The 19,998-nt window shown below is 42.5% G+C and overlaps 1 protein-coding gene across 1 annotated transcript in view; it reads left to right on the top strand.

Annotated features, from left to right (window-relative positions):
• Window positions 1–19,998, top strand: part of ANTXRL (ANTXR like) — a 62,919-nt gene that overhangs the window by 14,044 nt on the left and 28,877 nt on the right. The window contains exons 4-14 of the mRNA XM_052798984.1: window positions 768–849; window positions 953–986; window positions 2,959–3,038; window positions 3,147–3,215; window positions 3,415–3,495; window positions 3,598–3,658; window positions 10,486–10,584; window positions 12,858–12,927; window positions 14,062–14,140; window positions 18,421–18,516; window positions 19,223–19,261. Of these exons, the coding sequence (XP_052654944.1) occupies window positions 768–849; window positions 953–986; window positions 2,959–3,038; window positions 3,147–3,215; window positions 3,415–3,495; window positions 3,598–3,658; window positions 10,486–10,584; window positions 12,858–12,927; window positions 14,062–14,140; window positions 18,421–18,516; window positions 19,223–19,261 (790 nt within the window). The remainder of the gene's footprint in view (window positions 1–767; window positions 850–952; window positions 987–2,958; window positions 3,039–3,146; window positions 3,216–3,414; window positions 3,496–3,597; window positions 3,659–10,485; window positions 10,585–12,857; window positions 12,928–14,061; window positions 14,141–18,420; window positions 18,517–19,222; window positions 19,262–19,998) is intronic.

Below are 19,998 nucleotides of genomic sequence, written 5' to 3'. Positions count from 1 at the left end.
GCCTACATCTTGCCTGTTGAATATTTGTGCCTTATTTGCCTTATTTTGAAAATTGCCTTATTATGAAAACTTTGCCAAGGATTAGGGTCTTTTAGTGATCAATGATCAATTAAATGATTAATTTGCCTGAGCGATCCTCTTGGTTAACAAGTATTTGTGGAGTAAGAAGCTGTGCAACAGGGGTCATGGAATCAAAGTCCCTCTCTTACCAGGGAGCAGTCTGTGCCCCAGGAAGGTTGGTCAATTCCTGGTCTAGGATAGGAAATTCTCATCATTCCCATCCTGTTCTCTTATCTTTTGGCCTCTGTCTTTATAATGGAAAAGTCCTAATCCCAACTGTCCTGATGATTGATTGAATACGGAGTTTTTATTTGTCCCGTTTTCATGACAGGGTCATAAGCTTTTAAATTCTCATTCTGTCTGCAGTTTGTCAGACTTTAATATCTGGCATTTGCTTTAATTCAATCTTATGCTGACTGACAGTATACCAGAATGAGGGAGCAGGGACAGAACTGCACCTTTAAAATGTGTTAACCCTAACATTGTATCCTATGTCCAGTTTTGTGCTCCCATGGGTGTTTGGCTGAAAACTGTGGTTTTTGAAAAATCTTGGTTTTATCAGTGTTTTAGCTGATGTGTATGCACTCTGTTTAATGTATTGACAGGGTGCATAATCTAGCTGTGGCACAGGAATATCTCAAAAAAAGAAAAAAAAACTTTTATTACAATTTCCTCCCCCCCCCCCCCTTTTTTTTTTTAATCCAAAGGGAAGCCATAAGACGAGGGCTCGACATTCTTCAGTATGAAGTGCCTGGAGGAGACACGTTCATGCATGAAGGATTTAAAAGGGTACACGTCACAGTACCTCCTTTCTTTGATTTACATATATAAACTTTGCTTTGCTTGCTGCCAGCATACTCAAGAGCTAACAATGTTCTACACTTTGTTGCAGGCAAATGAGCAGATTTACCACGAAACCTACGGAGGTATGTGTTGTATATCACTCATGTTATAGATCTGCATCGAAAAGGCAGGGATGATAGTTCTTTATGTGACCTGCAGTAAACCCACCAAAAGAAGAGTTGGAGAAGGAATTGGTGTTACACAATCACTACATTCCGTTTTGACTACAGCCCTACTTTTAAATGCGTGATTCATGGTTTATTAAGACCAGAGGAGACCAGTATGATCACAGATCTGACCCAGTGCAGAATACAAACCAAAGCATTACAGCCAGAACTGCCAGTCCTGCACCCAGGGGACAGGAACACCCAGATTTTCCTGTGCCCTTCTGTCCTGACGCACTCAGCTCTGCCTGCCTTGTGTACCCAAGTCCTTGTTCTCATTCACGTAGGTATGAATGCAAGCAGCTGAGATTTTTGCATCAGTGTGAATGATTTGGGATCAGATTCTGAGTTCCTAAAATGTAAATTTTCACTAAATTTCAAGAGGGAAATGTATTTGTGGGGTTTTTTGTCTGTGCCAAAAGAAGGCCTAATTAGTTAAACTGAACACTTCTTGCCTGGTTTGTACCCTGGTGTGAGGTTGTTCTCGTTTGTGGGCTGGTGGTCTCTTTGGAAGATGGAGAAATGGGTCAGTGCCTTTTTAATGAAATAGGCTGTGAGAGTAGAGTCTTCAGCAGCAACTCTGCATGGCTTCTCAGGCACTTCTGCCAGTGAAATCAAGACTCCTGAGGAGTCCAACTGAAAACTATTTTACCTCTTCATAACATGTAACTAAGAACTAATCAACTATTCTGTAAGTTGATTAGGAAGGAAAAAGTAGTAGATGAAATCTGGATTTATAAGCTAAAATATTGGGGAAGAAATAAGTGTTCAAAAGAAAACAAAATAAGATCTCCAATTTTTCAGCCTTTTTCAAGCATGCTGGGCAGAAAAAAAATGAGGAATACAGGAATCCAAGCTATTTTTCCCCCCAAGTTGCAGGTCATTTTTTTTAAGATTTATGTCTGTGTCTGACATGACATGGGAAGGACCGCATGGCATAAGAAACCTGTCAGAACTAATCAGTCTTTGATTTCAGACAGTATGGGGAAAGACACTTGAAATTGTAACAGATTATTTTGAAAAAATAACAAATACTTCCCTGAAAGTAACATGTATGTGTATTAGTTACTTTGCTTAAGAACTATTGAAACAGAATGGTTTATTGAACCATAGGATGCATATTAATTTGGTTTAATTTTGTTAACATGTTGTATTTTTCTAGGTGGTATTGTATTCTATACTGGATTACATATATAGCTATCCTAAGTCTATGCAACCTTTTCACTTAAGCTTAGGTGGGATATGAAATGTCTTATCACAAGGCATGAATTTTCTCCAATGGACCCAATTTAAAGGTTTTCACATGCTTAGAATTCCTGTGAACTTCACTGACAGCTCTTGTTGCTCAAGAAGTGTAGGACTGAGACCCTCTATAGAAGCACATTTCGTGCCATGTTCTGTGGGGTTGTTCCTTGAAAGTCTGCTGGAGGGGAAGGTGGGATGGCAGGAAAGCTCCTTTTGCAGGGGTATCTCCTACCACAATCTCTGGGCAAGGTTTGTATAGAGGCATGTTTGTCAAGAGAAGAGAGACAACCTCTCCTTCTCCGCAGATGCATTTTACCACTTCTCCGCACGAAGAGTCTAGATGTAATCTTGGTAAGATTTTTTTTACTCAGAACAGAGAAATTTGCACGGGGACCTTGTTAGAGCAGTATTCCCCCTTTAGTGATGCTTGTGATATGAAGGTGCACAGGTTTTGGCTTACTGAATGCTGTTATGCATCTGACCTTCAGCTGGTATATTTCCAGTAAAGTCCATACAAATCAGGCTGAGAGTCTGGCCTTATGCCTTTGCGTTTATTTGTCAGCAAAAAGGCATGCCTCACTTCAAACTTTTTTTCATTGCTGAATCTTGTCATACATATGCAATCTGTTAACTATCCTCCATGTAGGAGTTCGGACTGCTAGCGTGATTATTGCTCTGACGGATGGAGAATTGCAAGATGTTCAGTTTTATTATGCAGAACAAGAAGTAAGTCACCTTCACGTTTACCCAGACTAGATTATGTCAAACCTGTAGGCATTTACTGCTGGCTCCACTGATTATATGGCTTTGCACTTAATGGCAATTTTTTTTTAGGCCAACAGAGCCAGAAGCTTTGGAGCTATTGTTTATTGTGTTGGAGTGAAAGATTTCAATGAAACTCAGGTAACTTTGCTTGCTTTCTTCTTGGTTTGTTTTTCTGTTATAGTAGTGCACAAGTAACAGCATCTGATGAAGGCATTTATTTAATTACTTGAGGCATAAATCATTTCGTGTCAGTATGATGTCTTTTAGCAAGTATGAAAGGGCCCAGTTTTGTTCACTGTAATTTTGCTTTCCTCATTATTTATGATTGTCTTTGCAGCTGTCAACAATTGCTGACAGCATCGATCATGTTTTTCCAGTTACGGGAGGCTTTTATGCCCTGAGAGGAACCATTGATTCAGTAAGTTGGGTATTCTGAAACCCAGAAAAGGGCACCCTTTCCTGTATTAATAAAGCATAGATAAAAATGATTGCCAAAAATGCCATTATCTAAATCTTTTAGATTCTCAAGAAATCTTGCATTGAGATCCTAGCGGCTGAGCCATCGAGCGTTTGTGCAGGAGGTAAGTTTCCACTAGAGCCATGTGATAAGGCAAATGAATGACAATGATGAAATGTCAGTAACTACCTAACGTGGTATTGGAGCTGAAGCCCGTGGATGTGTTAGAGCATCCCCTCAGGCCATGGCTAAAGCCCTGTGTGTTCCTTCTCACTCAAGGAAAAAAACTGTGCCGATAAACATGTAGCTGCTGCTGCTGAATGCCAGCTTGGAGAGTTGACTGAGGTAGCACTCCGGGAATTGAGGATACTGCTTTTTAAAATATCTGAGAGAAGGAGGAGACAGAAGTGATGTAAAGCCAGACTCCCAGAGGTGCTTCAGGGTCTAGAAGTGATGTTTCACGAATTTCTGGAAAGACTGCATTCCTGGGATCTGCTAGGACTTGTGAGCAGTTAGAACAAGATTTTGCAAAACATTCGCAGAAATTTCATGTTTATTGAACCAGATATAACTAACTGCATAGGCCAAGGTACCTGACGTGTTTTCCAAAGTGCTGATGTTTTACTTATTTGCAATGAAAGAACCATTAGTGTAGATGGTAAACGTGAAGAATCCCCAGAGGAGCTGTTGATAATTTCATGCCTTTCATGTCTAGCATATTTAACTTGGATTTGTTCTGGTTTACATTAGCAGTTCACTTGCTGTGTTTTTGTCTACTTAAGAGGCTATTGCAGCAGAGTAAGAGTGACACCATAAGTTTGCTGGAAGGTACAGTTTACAGCATGGTTATTTAGATCTGATGTTTACTGTCTTGTGTTCATTTCCTTATACACTGTAAAAATGAGCACATAAAAATAAAATAGCAATGATGCATGAAAGCTGACCTTGAAAACAGATAAAAATAGGAAACTCGGGAAAAATCTACTAAGTATCACAGAGAAGAGAAATTGTTCACTCTTCTTTTCCACATGTCAATCACAATATGATCTTGCCCTGAGTATTTCAATTTGAAATGAAATATCCTTGTATCTTTTGAACTATTCCTAAATATATAATTGTGGACTAGATGTTTATGATAAAATCTGTGGAAAAATTAAAAAAAGGAATTATTTTGCTTTTAAAAAGCTCCTTGGAGTTGATAAAAAACAATTTTAAAGCTTTAACATTTCAAAGCTTTTTTATTTCATAGTGATAAATTCTGGGGTTTTTTGCTTGCTTATTGTATACCAGGCAATTTTTTGTGCAACAGCTTATTGCGAGCGTTCCTGTTCACCAAAAATTGCATTTAGCTACATGAAAATGTGAGTGTTCCAATAGGATGCATATCAGTAGTATTCTTGTGATTGTTTGGAACAATGTTAAGAATAATGGAAAGTTGAATTTGAAACCATTTTTTCAGATGAAAATTTGAAAATATTTTTCTAAAGTATTTGAGAAAATAAATTTTCAAGAAAAGCTTTGATTTTTCAGAAATGTATATGTTTCAGCAAAAAGTAAAATTTCTCTTTTTCAAAAGGAATCAGTTTGATTCCCGACTCATGAGTTCAAACCACTTCATTTTTTGCCAAGCTTTCTAGGTAACTAGTTTATCACAAATGTGATTAAAAATACACAAGTACACTTAAAAATAGTTTCCCCTCCTTTAAAAAAAAAAAATTGTTACGTTACTTTCATCTGTAGAAGTTTTTCAATGTCTTTGTGGCTTTCAAATGAGACAGAACCTGTTTCTGTGTATTGCTGCTGATTCAGCAAAATACCAGCACTTGTTTCACTTAAATTCTGAGGTTTGTTCTGTCCCTGTTGACAAAGACATCCAGCAAAGGCAGGCACACAGCACACTGTGGTGCTGAATCACCAGGGCATGAAGACTTGGATCTCGCGTGCTTGAAGCTTTGCTTGTAGCAGCAGGAAGCTTGAAAGTAGGAGGAAGCCAAAACTGCAGCTCCGAATGGCGCGTACTGTTGCTGTGGGTTAAATGGTCTCTAGCACCAATAATCAGGCCTTTAATAACTTTTATTATGAGTCTAGTCCTGCAAACCTTACCTGAAATGAACCCCTGCAAGAGGTCTTGCAGTGTGAGGCTGCAAATATTTGCTCTTGTGCTTGGCTTTATTATCCTTTATTATCCCACTTACTTCAACATAGCCAGAGGTTCGTCTTTATAGCTGTGTGCACCACTGTCTCCTGTGAAGGAATCTCCTGGGATTGAACAACTTTTTTCATGGTAGTGTGAATCCAGATCCTGAATCCAGTTCACTGGACAGTCAGATGTAGTTCTACTCTATATGTAATGTGATTTATTTTTTTAGTGTACTTTATTTGGACTTTAATGTAAAAAAAATACTGAAGCCTATGAAGTCATCTCAGAATTTTAATGCATTTTAAATGTGGGTAATTACTAATATCGTTTACTGATAATGTGTAGGTAAGATATATAGCCATTTGAATCCTATATAAAAGTATAAATACACCTGCATTTAGAATGGGCTGAAAATTAGAACATAAGATTTTCTAGAAATGCAATATTCCTTCCTCTTTTTTGCGAAGTTAGGAATTATGTTTCAGGTTTTTTTAAATACATAATTTAAATTTGAATTTCAAAATTTTGATCAAAAAGTAGTAGACCTTTTGAAAGAGCACAATGTATTATCACATTCTCCAGCAAAGAAGCTTGCTTGTTTACAGCCTTGAAATGTGGCTCTGTCCATGCTTTTTGTATGAAACTTATCTGAGTGAGGAGGTGATTATTGGTTTGGCTTTTATTCAGCGTTATTACTAATTTTTAGAATCTAATATGAGATCCTGAGGGCTTTGTGTTGCTCAGTGGAAGCCAGTTGTGGCTTAGAGCAGATTGACCCACTCCTTGTAACTGTTCTTGCAACTTGTAATTACCACTGTGCTGGTGATTACTGGTGATCTTGGCTTCATTTTTGACTTGCCAGAGGTTTAGTAAAATGCTGATGAAACGATTTCCACGTGGTGACAATTCCAGTTGGGACTCTGGCTCTCTGTGACGAAGCTATCTGGCAAGTCCATTTACAAACTGATCTCGTCACTTTGTGACAGCTATCTGATGCTTAATGCTTTTTGACCCTGCAAATTCATTGTCCCCAATGTGGAGCAATGTAGTTGGGTCCTTCCTGTTCCCTCTGATTTAAAGCGACCAAGACATGCAGCCTGTAAACAGGCTATCAGTGCAGAATCAGAGGTGCTTCATATCCTGTTTGACAGCATCATTGCTTTGATTATGCTTACGGTACGCAGATGTGATTGAAAGGTTTTGTTGGATGTGGCATCCTACTGGCCACATCAACTACCAGGTGTGGATGCAAGCCGTCAGCTTCTCATCAGAGTCACAGAAGCGAAGCCGACAGCGCAGCCAGCGCACACCAGCTTCAACCTACCATCTCGCTGCCAGCGCCGCCCGGTTATTTCAGTGCTGACCTTTTTCCCTTCGCTGTCTTGTCAAAAGCTACAATCTACGATCTGACAGTAACTAAGGAAGAAAAGGACGCAGCCAGAGCCAAGGCGCAAAATTAAATGGAATTAGCCATTTCAACAGACCATCATCCAGAATACATTAATGCTCCGGAGCATCCGAAGGGGCAGGCTTCTTAACAGCAGCAACCAAGTCCACTACCAGCTGTTTACATTTCCATGCAAGTCTGGTATTGAAACTGTATTGTCAGCTTGTGTTGGTGGGCAGGTTACTACCCAGTCAGTTGTTCACGACTGACTGTGCAGAGTGGCAGTGGTGGTGAAAAGAAGGGCAGGAGAGGTAAACTGTCTTGACAAGACTAAACTTCTAGATGTAGCTTTTACCTTCGATGTTTTGTGTTGAAAATCTCTTACTTGCTGCACGTTTTTAAAGCCACTGAAATAGCTATCAACTAAGCCTTTGTGGTTCCTGCCTTTTAAGACCATTAGTTCAGGATTGGGGAAGAAACAAAATCTAAGTGCAATTTTATTTCAGCAAGCTGCTTTTATAATATAAAATTGAGGGGGGGGGAGGGGGGAAGAAGAAATTATCATCTTAGCTGAGTGTTCAAGTCACTGTGTAGTGGGCTGCCTACAAGCAAGTCTGGGGTAATGTGTGGTCCCAGGCAGGTAGTTCTGGCATGTGGGCAGAGACCCAGTTGCCCTTGGGGCTGGCCATGACTCTCAGCTCTGGCAAAAAAAGGGATGCTCATCAAGAATAACTCTCCCCATATCAGCTGGGCTAGATGTGGAATGGCTCAAGGCATGAATCAGACCTAGAGTAACTCCAGATTCTTACTGGAGTAAGCAGCAGCTGAATCTGCCCTACAGTCCATTTTTATTTAATTTAAGTAGTGCCGTCCACTCCCAGTGGGACCCAGGAGTTATAACCCTTCTCTTAAAAAAAGAGGCCAAATTCTGATGCTGGCTTTGTGCGGTTGGTTCTTGATGTGCTCAGTGAGGTCTCAAATTTGATCATCTTTCTTCAGCAAAGTGCCAAAGCATGTTTCACTTTAATATGCGCTCCAGTAGATATTTTCTTTTTCCCCTCCTAAAATATCTACTCCAATTCCCATGTTCCTTACAGTCAGTTCAGAGCACTGCTCTAAGGGAAAGTTACCATGAGGAAAACCAGAGTGTGGGTTTCCAGTGTTTGACCGTAACTGGTGCATGCCCTTGTCCAATTCACCTGGAATTGCATTAGACTTCAGTGTAGTGAGAATGTGTTTTTGGCAAGAACAAGCTGTTTGTATGGAAAAGTTAAAGCACTCCACATCCTCATGCTAACTTGCCTTGCAGTAACTTGATAGTGAAGAGCAGGCAGACTAAGCTGAATATGTATTTCAGCCACCTTTGGGCCTCACATAGTGTAATCCAATAACAAGTCCTTCCTCCAAAGCATACAAATAACATGGCAGTGCATCATATGAAATGTTATCAAAAGCCAGATCTCACATCACTAAAAACTAGGTACGGCTCCCCTCAATCCTATCAATGTTGTTTTCCTCTCATTTTTAAGATGTTGGTCAAAATATAATTGCTAATGCATGTGGACTTATTCAGTTTTACTTGCTGCTAGTGGAGAACTTCTGTGCAGTTTATTCTTATTTTTCTATGTGTACCTTGAAGATTAATTAGTCCTGTGTTGTGCTGGTATTCCCCTGGTACTGGGCTGGTCTCAAACTCAAATGCTGCTCAGTGGCTGGTATAAGTGAGCTCTGTGGAGGATTTAGCTAAAGCAGGAGATTTATGTGTGAAGGTGCAACTTCTGTGTTTTCACTTCTGCATGCCACGGGTCTCTGCTGTCAGCTGGCTTCTTGCATGTAGCATCAAAGGGAGTTTCAAAAAAAACATTTGTCACAGGACAAATTTGTAATGTCTCTCCACCTGCCTGTGCTAAGGATGTTATCTCTGTGGACAGTGTAGCAGCTACAATGCATTTTGTGACCTAGAGGGAGGTTTCCCTTGCCACTTCCCCTCCTGGTGCATCTTGTGCCTGCCTTGGCAATTCGGGCTGGTCCCAAGAGGAAGGAGACGCTGGCTTTGTGTCAGGCTGCACCTGTGTAAAGTAAAAGGGAAGGAAGAGCAGCAAACCATTGTGTTGTGCTGTTACCAGAGCTCCGAGAAGTGTTACCATATAGGTTACTAAGAAGTAATTTTAAAAGCTTGCTGTGGAGAAGCTGAGAAACCAAACCAGGCTTCTTTAATACTTTCTTCCTCAAATTACCTTTCCTGTTTCTAACTGTCCTGGGTACACTGACTCAAGGGGGTTTCACGATAGACATGAACTCACCTGATGCTACCATGACTTGTCTTTGTCCCTTCCCTTCTCCTGCACATTTCTGTTCCCAGCAGATGCTCAGCCAGGCAGATCACCTTACTGATCTCTCTGGCAACAAACAGAGGGTTATTTTTCAGGTGTGTGAGCAAGCTCAGTGCACTGCAACATGATCAGTGGTGCCAACAGTGGAGGGCATGCACAGTTGGGATCTCACTTCTGAAAGCAGCCTTCCTAGGTTGGGTTTACTCAGATGTGAAACTGCTCTATCAGTAAAAAGACCATTGAAAGGTTGGCTGAAAAAACTGACAATGCTTTTCCTGCTTGAATGAACAAATCACAGTTGCTTATCACAGTAATGACAAAAATCACAGGTGCCCCCCCTGCCCCCATCAGGACTGAAGCAAGAGAAGTTGAGAGCAGCCGAAGGGCAGTTTTAGGAGCACTTGCTGTGGCCAGCAGACGGTGTGTCTGATGTGGCAGGTCTCTTGTGCCACTGGTGGTTTCTGCTGCTGGGGCAGGAGTGTGGGGGAAGAGCGCAAAGAAAATCACAGCACCTGGGTCTTTAATTATTCCCATGCGCAGCAGATGCGAAGGGGGCTGTGCACAGGCTTGGTTCTTGTAGGGACTGAAAGATTGTATTTTTCCAGGACTTGTAACAGATGCAAAGCTTCCTCTCTGATTCACAGAGGGGTTATGAGGGGGGTCCTGTTTATCTACATCTGTCTGAACAGAGCTGCTGCTGCTGAAAGCCAAGTGCCATATGCTGTGGAGATAGAAGGAAGGACTGGTGCTTATGGTTAGCAAAGGTGTCTGGCCGAAGAGCCATGGAGGAACCATGAGATGACATCAGCCATGTCAGGCTCACAGTATTACTGTGGTACCTTTTAATTAAGGCATTGGTGGTCAATGGGATGCCTGCAGGCACAACCTTGAGACGAGTGTTGCTCTGTGAAGCACCAGTGCCATTACAGCACCTTGACCATTGCTGCTGAATATCGAGAGTGTCAGTGTGAATATTTTGTTTCAGGCATAGGGCAGAGAACAGCCATTGTCATGTTGTAATTCAGATCGCTCTGGAAGGAAATGCAGTATTTGAGCTATTTTTCATTACTCTTCTGTATTTTTACTTACAGAATCATTTCAAGTTGTGGTAAGAGGCAACGGCTTTTATCATGCAAGAAACATCGACCAGGTACTCTGCAGCTTCAAGCTCAACGACAGCCTTACTATCAGTAAGTTTGCAGGCTGATGGATTCCAGTGCCCCCTGTGGCTCTGTCACCTCATGAGTGACTGAGGTGACACAGCCCACCTCTCGTCCATGTTGGGGGAGTCCTTGCAGTGGATGTGGGGGGAGCTGCACCTAACAGAAGCTTGAAATGCATCTTTACTCAGTCCTGCAACCTGTGGGCATTGTGTCATGAGGGCTTACGTGGGGTATGCTGCTGCACAATGAATTTTAGTGTCATTGTAATGGTGCATGCAGGTGATGCATACGGCTAGTGAGGACTGGGTATCAGGTTTTAAGAGGGAGAAATAAAATTGCTCCCTATTCCTTTGTTCATCACCAGTAAAAACAAATAATGCTATCTTGATCCCTTGGTTGTGTCTTCAGGCTCTTTATTCACCAATTCAGGAGACAGGCCTGCTTGATTTGTCTCTGACGCCAGTTGCTGGTCTCGTCGCAGTGAGCATGTAATGCAGAAACTCCCTGTCATCGCTGTGCTAAAACAAGGTCTTTTGTTTGCTGTCTCAGCAGCCAGGCAAAGGACTGAATGGCCAAAAAAGATTGAGTGTCCAGTTTCTCAGCAGTCCTCTCTTATTCCTGAGAAACCATATATGTCTGGCAGGGTGAAGCATGGCATGGGGAGGGGAACTTTGCTCCTTTTCTGTATATGCTGCCCTTGTTGGCTGAGCACAGTAGAGGCTTTCATATCCTGTCGCGGTCAGACTGGTGCCTTCCCTAGCAGTGAATTCACTTACAAGAGGGAGCACATGAATTGCTCCTTCATTTCCCATCCTAGTTGCCTACGTGGAGCTGCATTAAATAAACTCTGGTGGTCTCACTTTCATTCCACTTACAGATGCTGTTTGCCAGGGGTTTATTTCTTGTGGTTTACCAGGTAGACAGACTTTGGGGTTTTTTTCCTTCCTTGTCCCTAATGCACTGGCACCTTGACTGGACTTCACACAGTGAGTGTGACCTGGGCCTGGAAGTACACAGGAGGAAAACTACCCTGATTCAACATCTCCTCCATGCTGTGTTCTCCCTGGGTTAGGTCTGCAACAGATGTTGTGTTGAGACACTGGTCTATGCTGGCTGGCTTTTTTCCCCTCAGACTGGCTTTAAAACATATCACTATAATTTCCATGGTCTCATCTCTGCCAAAACAGGAAAATGAGCTTTGTCTTCAGGTGTGCTTAGGGTGGGTGAAGTATGAAAGAATGACTCTCATATCTGTTGTTTCTCAGGTTAATTTTTCCTAGGTAGAAAGAGTAATCAAGCCTCTGAGGTTTAAATAATCTGGCAGTTTTTACCAGCCCCTAATTCACTTGGGTTGGACTTTTGTGAGCCAGTCTTCCTCTGCACTAGCACCTTAGCTGCTTGGGGCCATTCGGAGCTAAGGTGCAGTGACTTGTCTGCTCTTGTGCCTCAGCTTATGCACTTTTAATGGAGTGGCATTGCAGGATTACTGCTGGACCTCCTCTCTGTGTTCATGGGACTTGGCTTTCTGGAAGTGGCTTTTGAAAGCAACAGGATTAGCACTGCTAACTCTTGGAGCAACAGAGTGCCAGGAGGCAGGAAAACACCTATGGCCTTGCTTTTGATTCTGCCTGTACCAGACCCCTATAAACATGGGCTGTTTCTGGATGATGCTGCCATGGAGGGGATGTTGGGGACAGGAAAAGCAGCAGCTACTGCAGGACAGGTCCTCACAGTAACATCAGTCATGGCCTCTCTCTGCCTGTCTCCTGTATATGACCAACCATGTTTTGGTTTTTTTTTTTCCTTCTGGTGTCTGTCTGCTTCAGCTCCACCCCATCTCTGTTCTTCCTTTTCCCTGCGCTCAAACAGTGCAGCCTCGGCTTCTCCTGTGTGTGTGTGTTTGGAAGTGGGTAGGCGAAACTGAACCCTATGCTTTTGACCCCTTAAGTAACTTGTGGGATCAGAGTATTCAATATGAGTAGAGTTTGCATGCACTTGTCAGACAAGATGAATGTTGCTTAAAGCAGGCTTCAAAATGGCTCATCACTGTTGTAAGGAACAGAGATATACTTCCATTTCTTAGCTGTGGTATCTCTAGCCTGATAACATTATATTGTCATCAACAAGAATCATCATCCTAGTACTTGGCTTTGTAATCAGTACCATTGGGGAATATTGGTACTGGCCTATGTACTGAATTTGTCTGTGGCTCTCATTGGTGTCAACACTTTTCCAGGGGGTGGTCTGCTTGGGACAGTTTCTTTTTTTCATCCCTGACAGTTATATTCATTTCTTTTCAGATGAAAAGCCGACCCTTGTTCACGATACTTACTTACTTTGTCCTGCCCCAGTGATAGAAGATGCTGGACAGTAAGTATTGGTTTGCAGCACGTGTCAAGAGAGAAGGGACTTCTGGATGAGGATGTCATTACTGAGCCAAGGGCTCAGAATTTTGCCCAAAGGGCCAAGCTAATAAATTTGTGTGTGTGTGTGTGTGTGTGTGTGTCAGGATTGCTTCCATCCCCTTTGTGCCAAATCCTGCCAGCATAGCTCTATTCAATGTTGAGTCTTTAGTACAGCTTAACCAAAGGCCTTGTTGGACCATGGTCCTATATCACAGAATCACAGAATGGTGATTTCTCCTCTGTTCCTATATCCCAATTTTTCAAACCAAAAGGTAGTTGAATTCAAGGCAGACTTTTCATTCTGATCAAAAAGAGATGCTTGATTTGAATTCCTTTGCTGCTGTTGTAGGTGTTGCTTCCTGTGTCTTGCCCTGCTCTGGCTAGTGTTGGTATTTTTCAGCTGTTGTAATCCTGCAGAGTCCTGGGAGACAAGGCACAAGGCCCTACCTTCCCCCTGGGTGATCTTGTGGGTGCTTAAATACCGTACTGGGGGTGAGGGTGAATGCCTCCCTCCCCTTTCCTATTTGTGGGTGAGAGAAAGTTGTTTGGTGTTTTGTTCGTTTGGTTTTGGTTTTTTTCCCCTCAGATCCTTTCTTTGATATTGGAGAACGGCTAGGGCCAGGTGGTTCTTTAATTTCACTGTCATTTCAGTGTTTTTACCCCTTGACCTCAGTGCAGGAATTCTGGATTTACTTGCATATAAAAGAAAACACATTCTGGCTCTTTAAGCTGCGGAAGGGGTTAAAAAAAAAAAAAAGCCTAAAAGTAAGTTTCTTGTGCTATCTAGGGTAGTATTGCAAATGTCTGAGACTTTATGTTATGACTCACTGTCCTAGTGCCCTTTGCCCCAGGTGGGATTAAGGTTTTTTTAATAAAGAGCATATGCCCCAACTCAATTAAGCCAACGTAAGAAGGGTAGCTCCTGGGCAAGCAGAGAGACAAATGCAGGTAAGCACCTGAAGCCATGAAAATGCCTTGACTCAGCAGGACATTTTATCCATGCGTGTTTATGAGCCAATGGCTAAAACACAGCCAGAGTAAAGGGAACAATGGGTATAAAGATGACACTAAAAATAAGTGTATCTGTTTTGTGCTTTAGGGTGGTTTTCCTACAAGTCAGCATGAACAACGGGCTAACGTTCATCTCCAGCTCTGTCAGCATCACCAGCACACACTGTGTAAGTAATTGCAATGGGGCTTGACAGAGAAACCATGAGATCTTGGAAAGAGACGGTGGCTCTTCAGGCAAAGCCTCCTTGAGTGAGCATGAGCCCTCTACAGCTTCTGCATCATGGTTATTGACTGGATCCCAGCAGTTCTTTGAAAAATAATCAGGGCTAGTTACGATTAAATTGTTATTGATGACACATAGATCATGATAGATTTACTGAATAAAAAATTACAGCAAAAGGCACCCTGCCTATTCCTGTCCCAGGAAAGAGAGATCCTCAAAGCTAGGATCTGACTAGAAGGGAATCTGGGAAAATGAGGGAAGGAGCATCAGGAAGCAACACCCTGTTGAGCTTTGGGATCCCTTATGGGATCTGGCGTGAAAGGTACAACTGCCAGGACTTGGATCTGGAAGAACCACAGCATGGAAGGTCCTCTAAATTTACATGGTTATTTTTTGGTTGGAGCTTACAGCATTTGTTCTTAGACCACCACAATTTGCCTTTACTAGTTCAGGATTCACTAAGGTGTTTTTACAGTTTTAATGACAGGAGCTGGTTTCTTTTCTCTTGGCGTCATGGGGGGTGACCAGAAAGAGTTAGCAGCCTCAGATCCTGGGATGAGCACCTGATAAAAGGCTGCTGCTCAGCCCAGCTGAGGCGGAATGTGCTTCTGCAGGACAGCAATGGCTGTGATATGAGCATCTCCTGGTCAAAAAGACCACCTATCCCCAGGTGCAGTGTCAGGGACCAGTAGCTAGAAGTAATTCTTTATCAAAATCTGATTTTTAGAGTCAAACAATCAAAATGAAGCTGACTACTAGATAAGCGGTCTTCTTCCTTGCCTTGGAGTAAAAATAGGCAATGCCCATAGCTGTTGCAAGCAAGTATGGTAGCTAAGGATTTGGCCTTGTGCTTCTGGACTAAACAAAGTTTGCTGAAGTACCTGATAGCAAACACTTTGTATCAAAGTTGAGCTTTATTGATACTAGTGTCAAAAGGACTTTTATAGCCTATGCGAAATGCTGTCATATTGGTTTGTAATCATTGTTGGCCTTTTTGACAGCTGCAGAACAGAAGGGCAGGAATGAAAATAGAGGCAGTGACTGGAACTTGCAAATCTGATTTTCTGAAATTTTCAGCAGTGAAGGTGGGAAATCTCACATCAGATTGCTGGAACGGTCTGGGGTGCAGGGACTCAGAATTTAGCAGAGATGTTTGCTGCTTCACCTGATTACTCTTATTTTTCCAAAACTTTCCTCCAACTTTTCTACACTGAAGACTGATATTTTCACATATTATTCCTCTCTTAGACCTTGGGTACAATAAAACCTTTTGAATCTGCAGTGAAACACAAGTGTTAACTGGTGCATTTAGTTACCCATACGTAGTTTATTTCTGATGAAGACTGAAGTCTTAGCCTTAGCTGGGCTTCCTACAGGCCAGAATGTGCACAGAGGAAGCTTTCCTCTCAGTAGCCTTAGGATAAAGAGAGGAATCCAATCTCTGGTCCTGTCAGTCTGACAATTTTTGACCAGCCTCTTGCAGATTGAATGTGAAAGAGGCAGGGAGCCTGATTCTCAGCTGGTACAAAAAAAGACTGTCTCACTCCAGTTACATCCCATAAGCAGGGAGGTTGGCAGTTCAGTTTCCAACTTTGTCTGAATTTCATGCATTTCACTCTTCTTGTTTTAGAGACTCCCTCTGTTTCCTTTCCTCTCCTGTTTCCTTTTCTGTGGGTGGCAGTCAGCTGGCCTGCTCAGCTCTCCTCTCCAGCTGGCCCTTCTGTCCTTTCTGTACAGTAAGTATCTTCTCTTTCCTTTACTCCTAAAGCCTCTGTGTGATCCCTGGGCTTATTTCTCTTCAGCTGCATGAAGTCTGCTATTTCCTTTTCAAAGTCCAGCTTCACTATGATGCTTTGTATATTTAATCATTAAAAGAGGACTCTTTAGCTTCTTGCTGCCAGCAGCTCCCGAGCTGCTGCTGGCAAATGTCTTGGCGATTTATATGAGCACTTGGCATGGGAAAAGCAACGCCTGGGAACAAAGGCTACAAAACAAGGAGGTAAAGTGGGTTTCGAGTAACAGTAGCAGTGGTATGTGCATCTGTGGCTCATGCACTGCATTGGTGCTGTGCTTGGATTTGTTTTTAAGGAGTGCAGCAATACGTCTGAAAGTTATGCTTGACTTTTATTCATCCTTTTCTTAGCAAACTGACTTCACTGGGAATTCATGTCTCTAAAATGTCCGCTTTCCAGATGCGTTAGTGCTACATGGGGCCATAGGAAGGCCAGAGAGGAGGGCTGCAGTACTGAACTGCAGCTGGGTAGTGTGTCTTCTAACAGGACTCCTTTGAGCAGGGGGTCTGGCACGTGTCGCAGCACCCCACCTTGGCTTTCAGCTGCTCCCTGACCAAATGAATGAGGTGAGCTAAATAGTGTATCCCAAAACAGGTTGGCTTGTTTTATCTATAACAAGAAGCCACAGAACAGTGGAGGCATGGTGATGCTGTGACAGAGAGATATGGGATACTGGACTGCCTGCCTAAAAGCATGGAGTAGGAGCTGTGGTTGTGTTAGTCTGTCTTGAACATGTCAGTCCTGACAGCTCTAGGATTTGGTCTGAGAAAGAACTAGGTGCCACCCAAGTCAGCCACTCTGGATCAGACCTAGACTTTGCAAAGCTCTTACCGGCTGGTACTTTCTTTTCCACCCTCAGTCTTTTCATTGTCCAAGGGGAAAACAAACCGACTTGGAACAGTGAAGGGAACTTGGGTTGTAAGAAGGGGCTAAGCATCAGTTCCTGGTGTCATGGGAATTCAGCAAGTAGTTTCAGATTTAATAAGGTGAATCTCACGGACTTTATCCTCCATAAATCTTCTTTGGAATTTGCTTTCTTTCCATTTATCCTCCCACCTATCCTTTGAAAATATCTTATAGCTTCCTCTCTAGCTAGCTCCTATTCCCTCAGCCTGATTCACAGACCTTTCTTCAAGCTCTTTTCACATCTTCCTAGTCCCAGGCTCTCCTCTAGTTTGCTGCCAGGTTTTGCCTGTTCTCTGGTACCTCCATTGCTGGCGAATTGAACCTCTTCTCAAAATCAGAAAATCTACCACTGAAGAGGTTTCTTTTTGCAGTACAAAAGAAATGGCTGGAGCACTGGAGCTAATCTTAACCTCATCCCAGAGCCCAGTGCAGTCCAAGGAAACAGCATGTCCCAGCATGTCACTGCCCATCTGCAACAAACGTTTAGTTTCCAAAAAGCCATGTGTTCTGCATGTTCTGCAGGGGCCAAGCAGCATAAGACCACCTGCTTTCCTGTAGTCATCAGAGCAATACACAGAGTTAATACCTCTTCTGAACACACTGACGTGAAATGCTCCGAGTGCAAAGAATCCATCAAGATTTACCCAAGAAAATCAGAGCTGTGATTCTCTTTGGTTGCCTGGCTGCTCCAAAAAGCTAATTTCAAGTGTTAACACTTGAATTTTTATGGATTCTAGTAATTTTAAAGAAAATTTAACTTTGATTTTGAATGTAGACCCTTAGCTATCCAGCCCCAGAGTCCCACTGTTCTCTGCAGAGAAATAGATGGAATATAAGAATCAGAAATGCTTAAGATCATGGTTACAGCATCTCATTAAAAATAGTCAAACCAGCCCGAGAAAGCATACCAAGAACCAGCAGCTTTAAGGACTAGTTTGCATAATCACTCAGGCTGGGGTTGTGTGTGCAGTTTGAGGCAAGAGGCAATACAAGCAGGCTTGGGAGCTGATAAGGCTGAGCAAGTAACTTGTGCTCTGTGCCATGATGTTGACATGTGAACAGTTACCCATAAGCTCTTAGCTCCAATATTCCCATTCTTTGAATATCAGCATTTGCATATTCTGCATCTCTAGTGATGAAAGGTTACTCTGCACACCTAAGAGTCTGTGGTCATGTAGTTTGCAACGCTTCTCTGACAGTATTAAGGGACTTGTCAGCACGGATTTGGGAATGGTTTGTATACAAGTTTAACACCCTTGAATCTGGTGGGCTATAAACATACCATAAATTTATGCATAAATTATACATACCACAAACAGGAAGTGCTTCCCTGAATCATGACTTCAAATACAGATTTGTCACAGATGTGACCCTAATGATAATCGTGATTGACTGCACAATCTACCTGAGACCTCATAGTGAGGGAAACCTGGCTCATTTTGCCCAGTCTTAATGTGTAACTTCAGGGCTCCCACCTTGTTTGTGACATGCACAGGTAACTCAGAAGTAATCATCTTGTTTGCAGCTGACTGGGACCATCCTTTTCATTGCTCTCCTGATTCTCTTTCTGCTGCTGGCTCTGGCTCTTCTGTGGTGGTTCTGGCCCCTTTGCTGCACGGTGGTAAGTACAGGTTTTTATTCTTTTGACTTGTTTCATCTCTTCTCTGTGAAAGCAGTGTTGGAGTGGGTGGTTAACTTTGTTTAAGAAAAATGCTGCCAGGTTTGTAAGGCCCTGATTCAACAAATTGCTTAAAGTGCTTGTTGAAGTCACTCTGATCTGGGTTTTTGAACGTTGCAAGGCCTATGTGATTTTGACATTGAATGAGAAGTTTAAGTGAGCTCGTGGACATGTCCAAAGTTTCTGTAGGGATCAAGACCTCCTTAGAGCAAGATTTGAGACCTGCTGCAGAAAAGTGTAATGGAACTGATTTACTAATATATGCATAAGCTGTTACAGTCCTTTTTAAAGACAAGAGTTAGCCTTTCTTTTTTATTCAGAGGAACTGCAGATTCTGAGTATTTTGCACTAGCTTGGTAATTTTATGACATTTTTAAGGCAAGATTACCAGAGTGTGGAGCTGTATTATGAGTTACTTAATAGGGCACTTCTTGACTAATCAGATAGTTTAATGTGATGGATTTAGCTTCTCATCTGCATTTATTTTATGCCCACTGAAAAGCAGTGGGGCTAATGAGAGGACTGAATATGGGGGAATGGAGCTGGGCAACCCATCTGTGATACGAGCAAGAAAGCAGAGAGGACATAGCATTGAGATGGATGAAGCCTACCATTATCTCAGATTTTTCCCATTGTTTGTATATTCCAGGTGATCAAAGAGCCGCCGCCACCACCACCTCCAGAGCCTGTAAGTATGCTATTTTTGAGCTGTTGCACTGTCTGCAGCCACTGTAGTGTATCGTGCTGCCCAGGAACTTCAGCCCTGTAGGTGTCTTAATGACACCTTGAAGGCTGTGAGAGGAAGTCTCTTGGGTCAGGACAGTTATTTCTACCTTCTGGCCTCTTTATATAGATACAGCAAGATTATTTCCATCCACAGAGAAAATAGTTGCATAACTCAGAAGTCCACAGAGCAACAGTTCCTATGGTATTTTGTTCTTTCTGCTGCACATCAAACAGGCGTGTAGGCAAATCTTCACTTCTCAAGCTGTGCTGAAAGCTGTCCCTCCTCCAGTAAAGCTGCCGTTGTTCTCAGCAGGAGTTTGGCCCAGATTGGCAGTAAGGAACAAAGTCTGGCAGCTGAAAGAAAGGACAGTGAAGGCCACGTTTTTGTGGCTTTGCTACAGGAGAGGGAGACAAGAGCCTGCCCTGGCTGTGGCTCTGATGCAGAGTGACCTTTGGAAGGACATTTAGCCTTTCTCCATTTAGATTGTGAGCTGTTTGAGGCAGGGTTGTATTTAGCTTTTTTTGGGACAGTAACACACTGACCCTTACCTCACTGATCCTGACCTCAGCTTAGTTTCACTGTACTAATTTCATGAAAATAATAGTAATAAATAAAAGTACCTCCAGAGACAACTCATGCCTGCCTTTATTTCTTTCCTAGGCATAGACAGTTAAATGGTGGAAAAATACTTGCCTAAC

The sequence above is a fragment of the Harpia harpyja genome, chromosome 10 (genome assembly GCF_026419915.1).
Source record: "Harpia harpyja isolate bHarHar1 chromosome 10, bHarHar1 primary haplotype, whole genome shotgun sequence".
NCBI classification, from domain to species: Eukaryota; Metazoa; Chordata; class Aves; order Accipitriformes; family Accipitridae; genus Harpia; species Harpia harpyja.
This window is presented reverse-complemented; position numbering and strand designations above follow the sequence as displayed.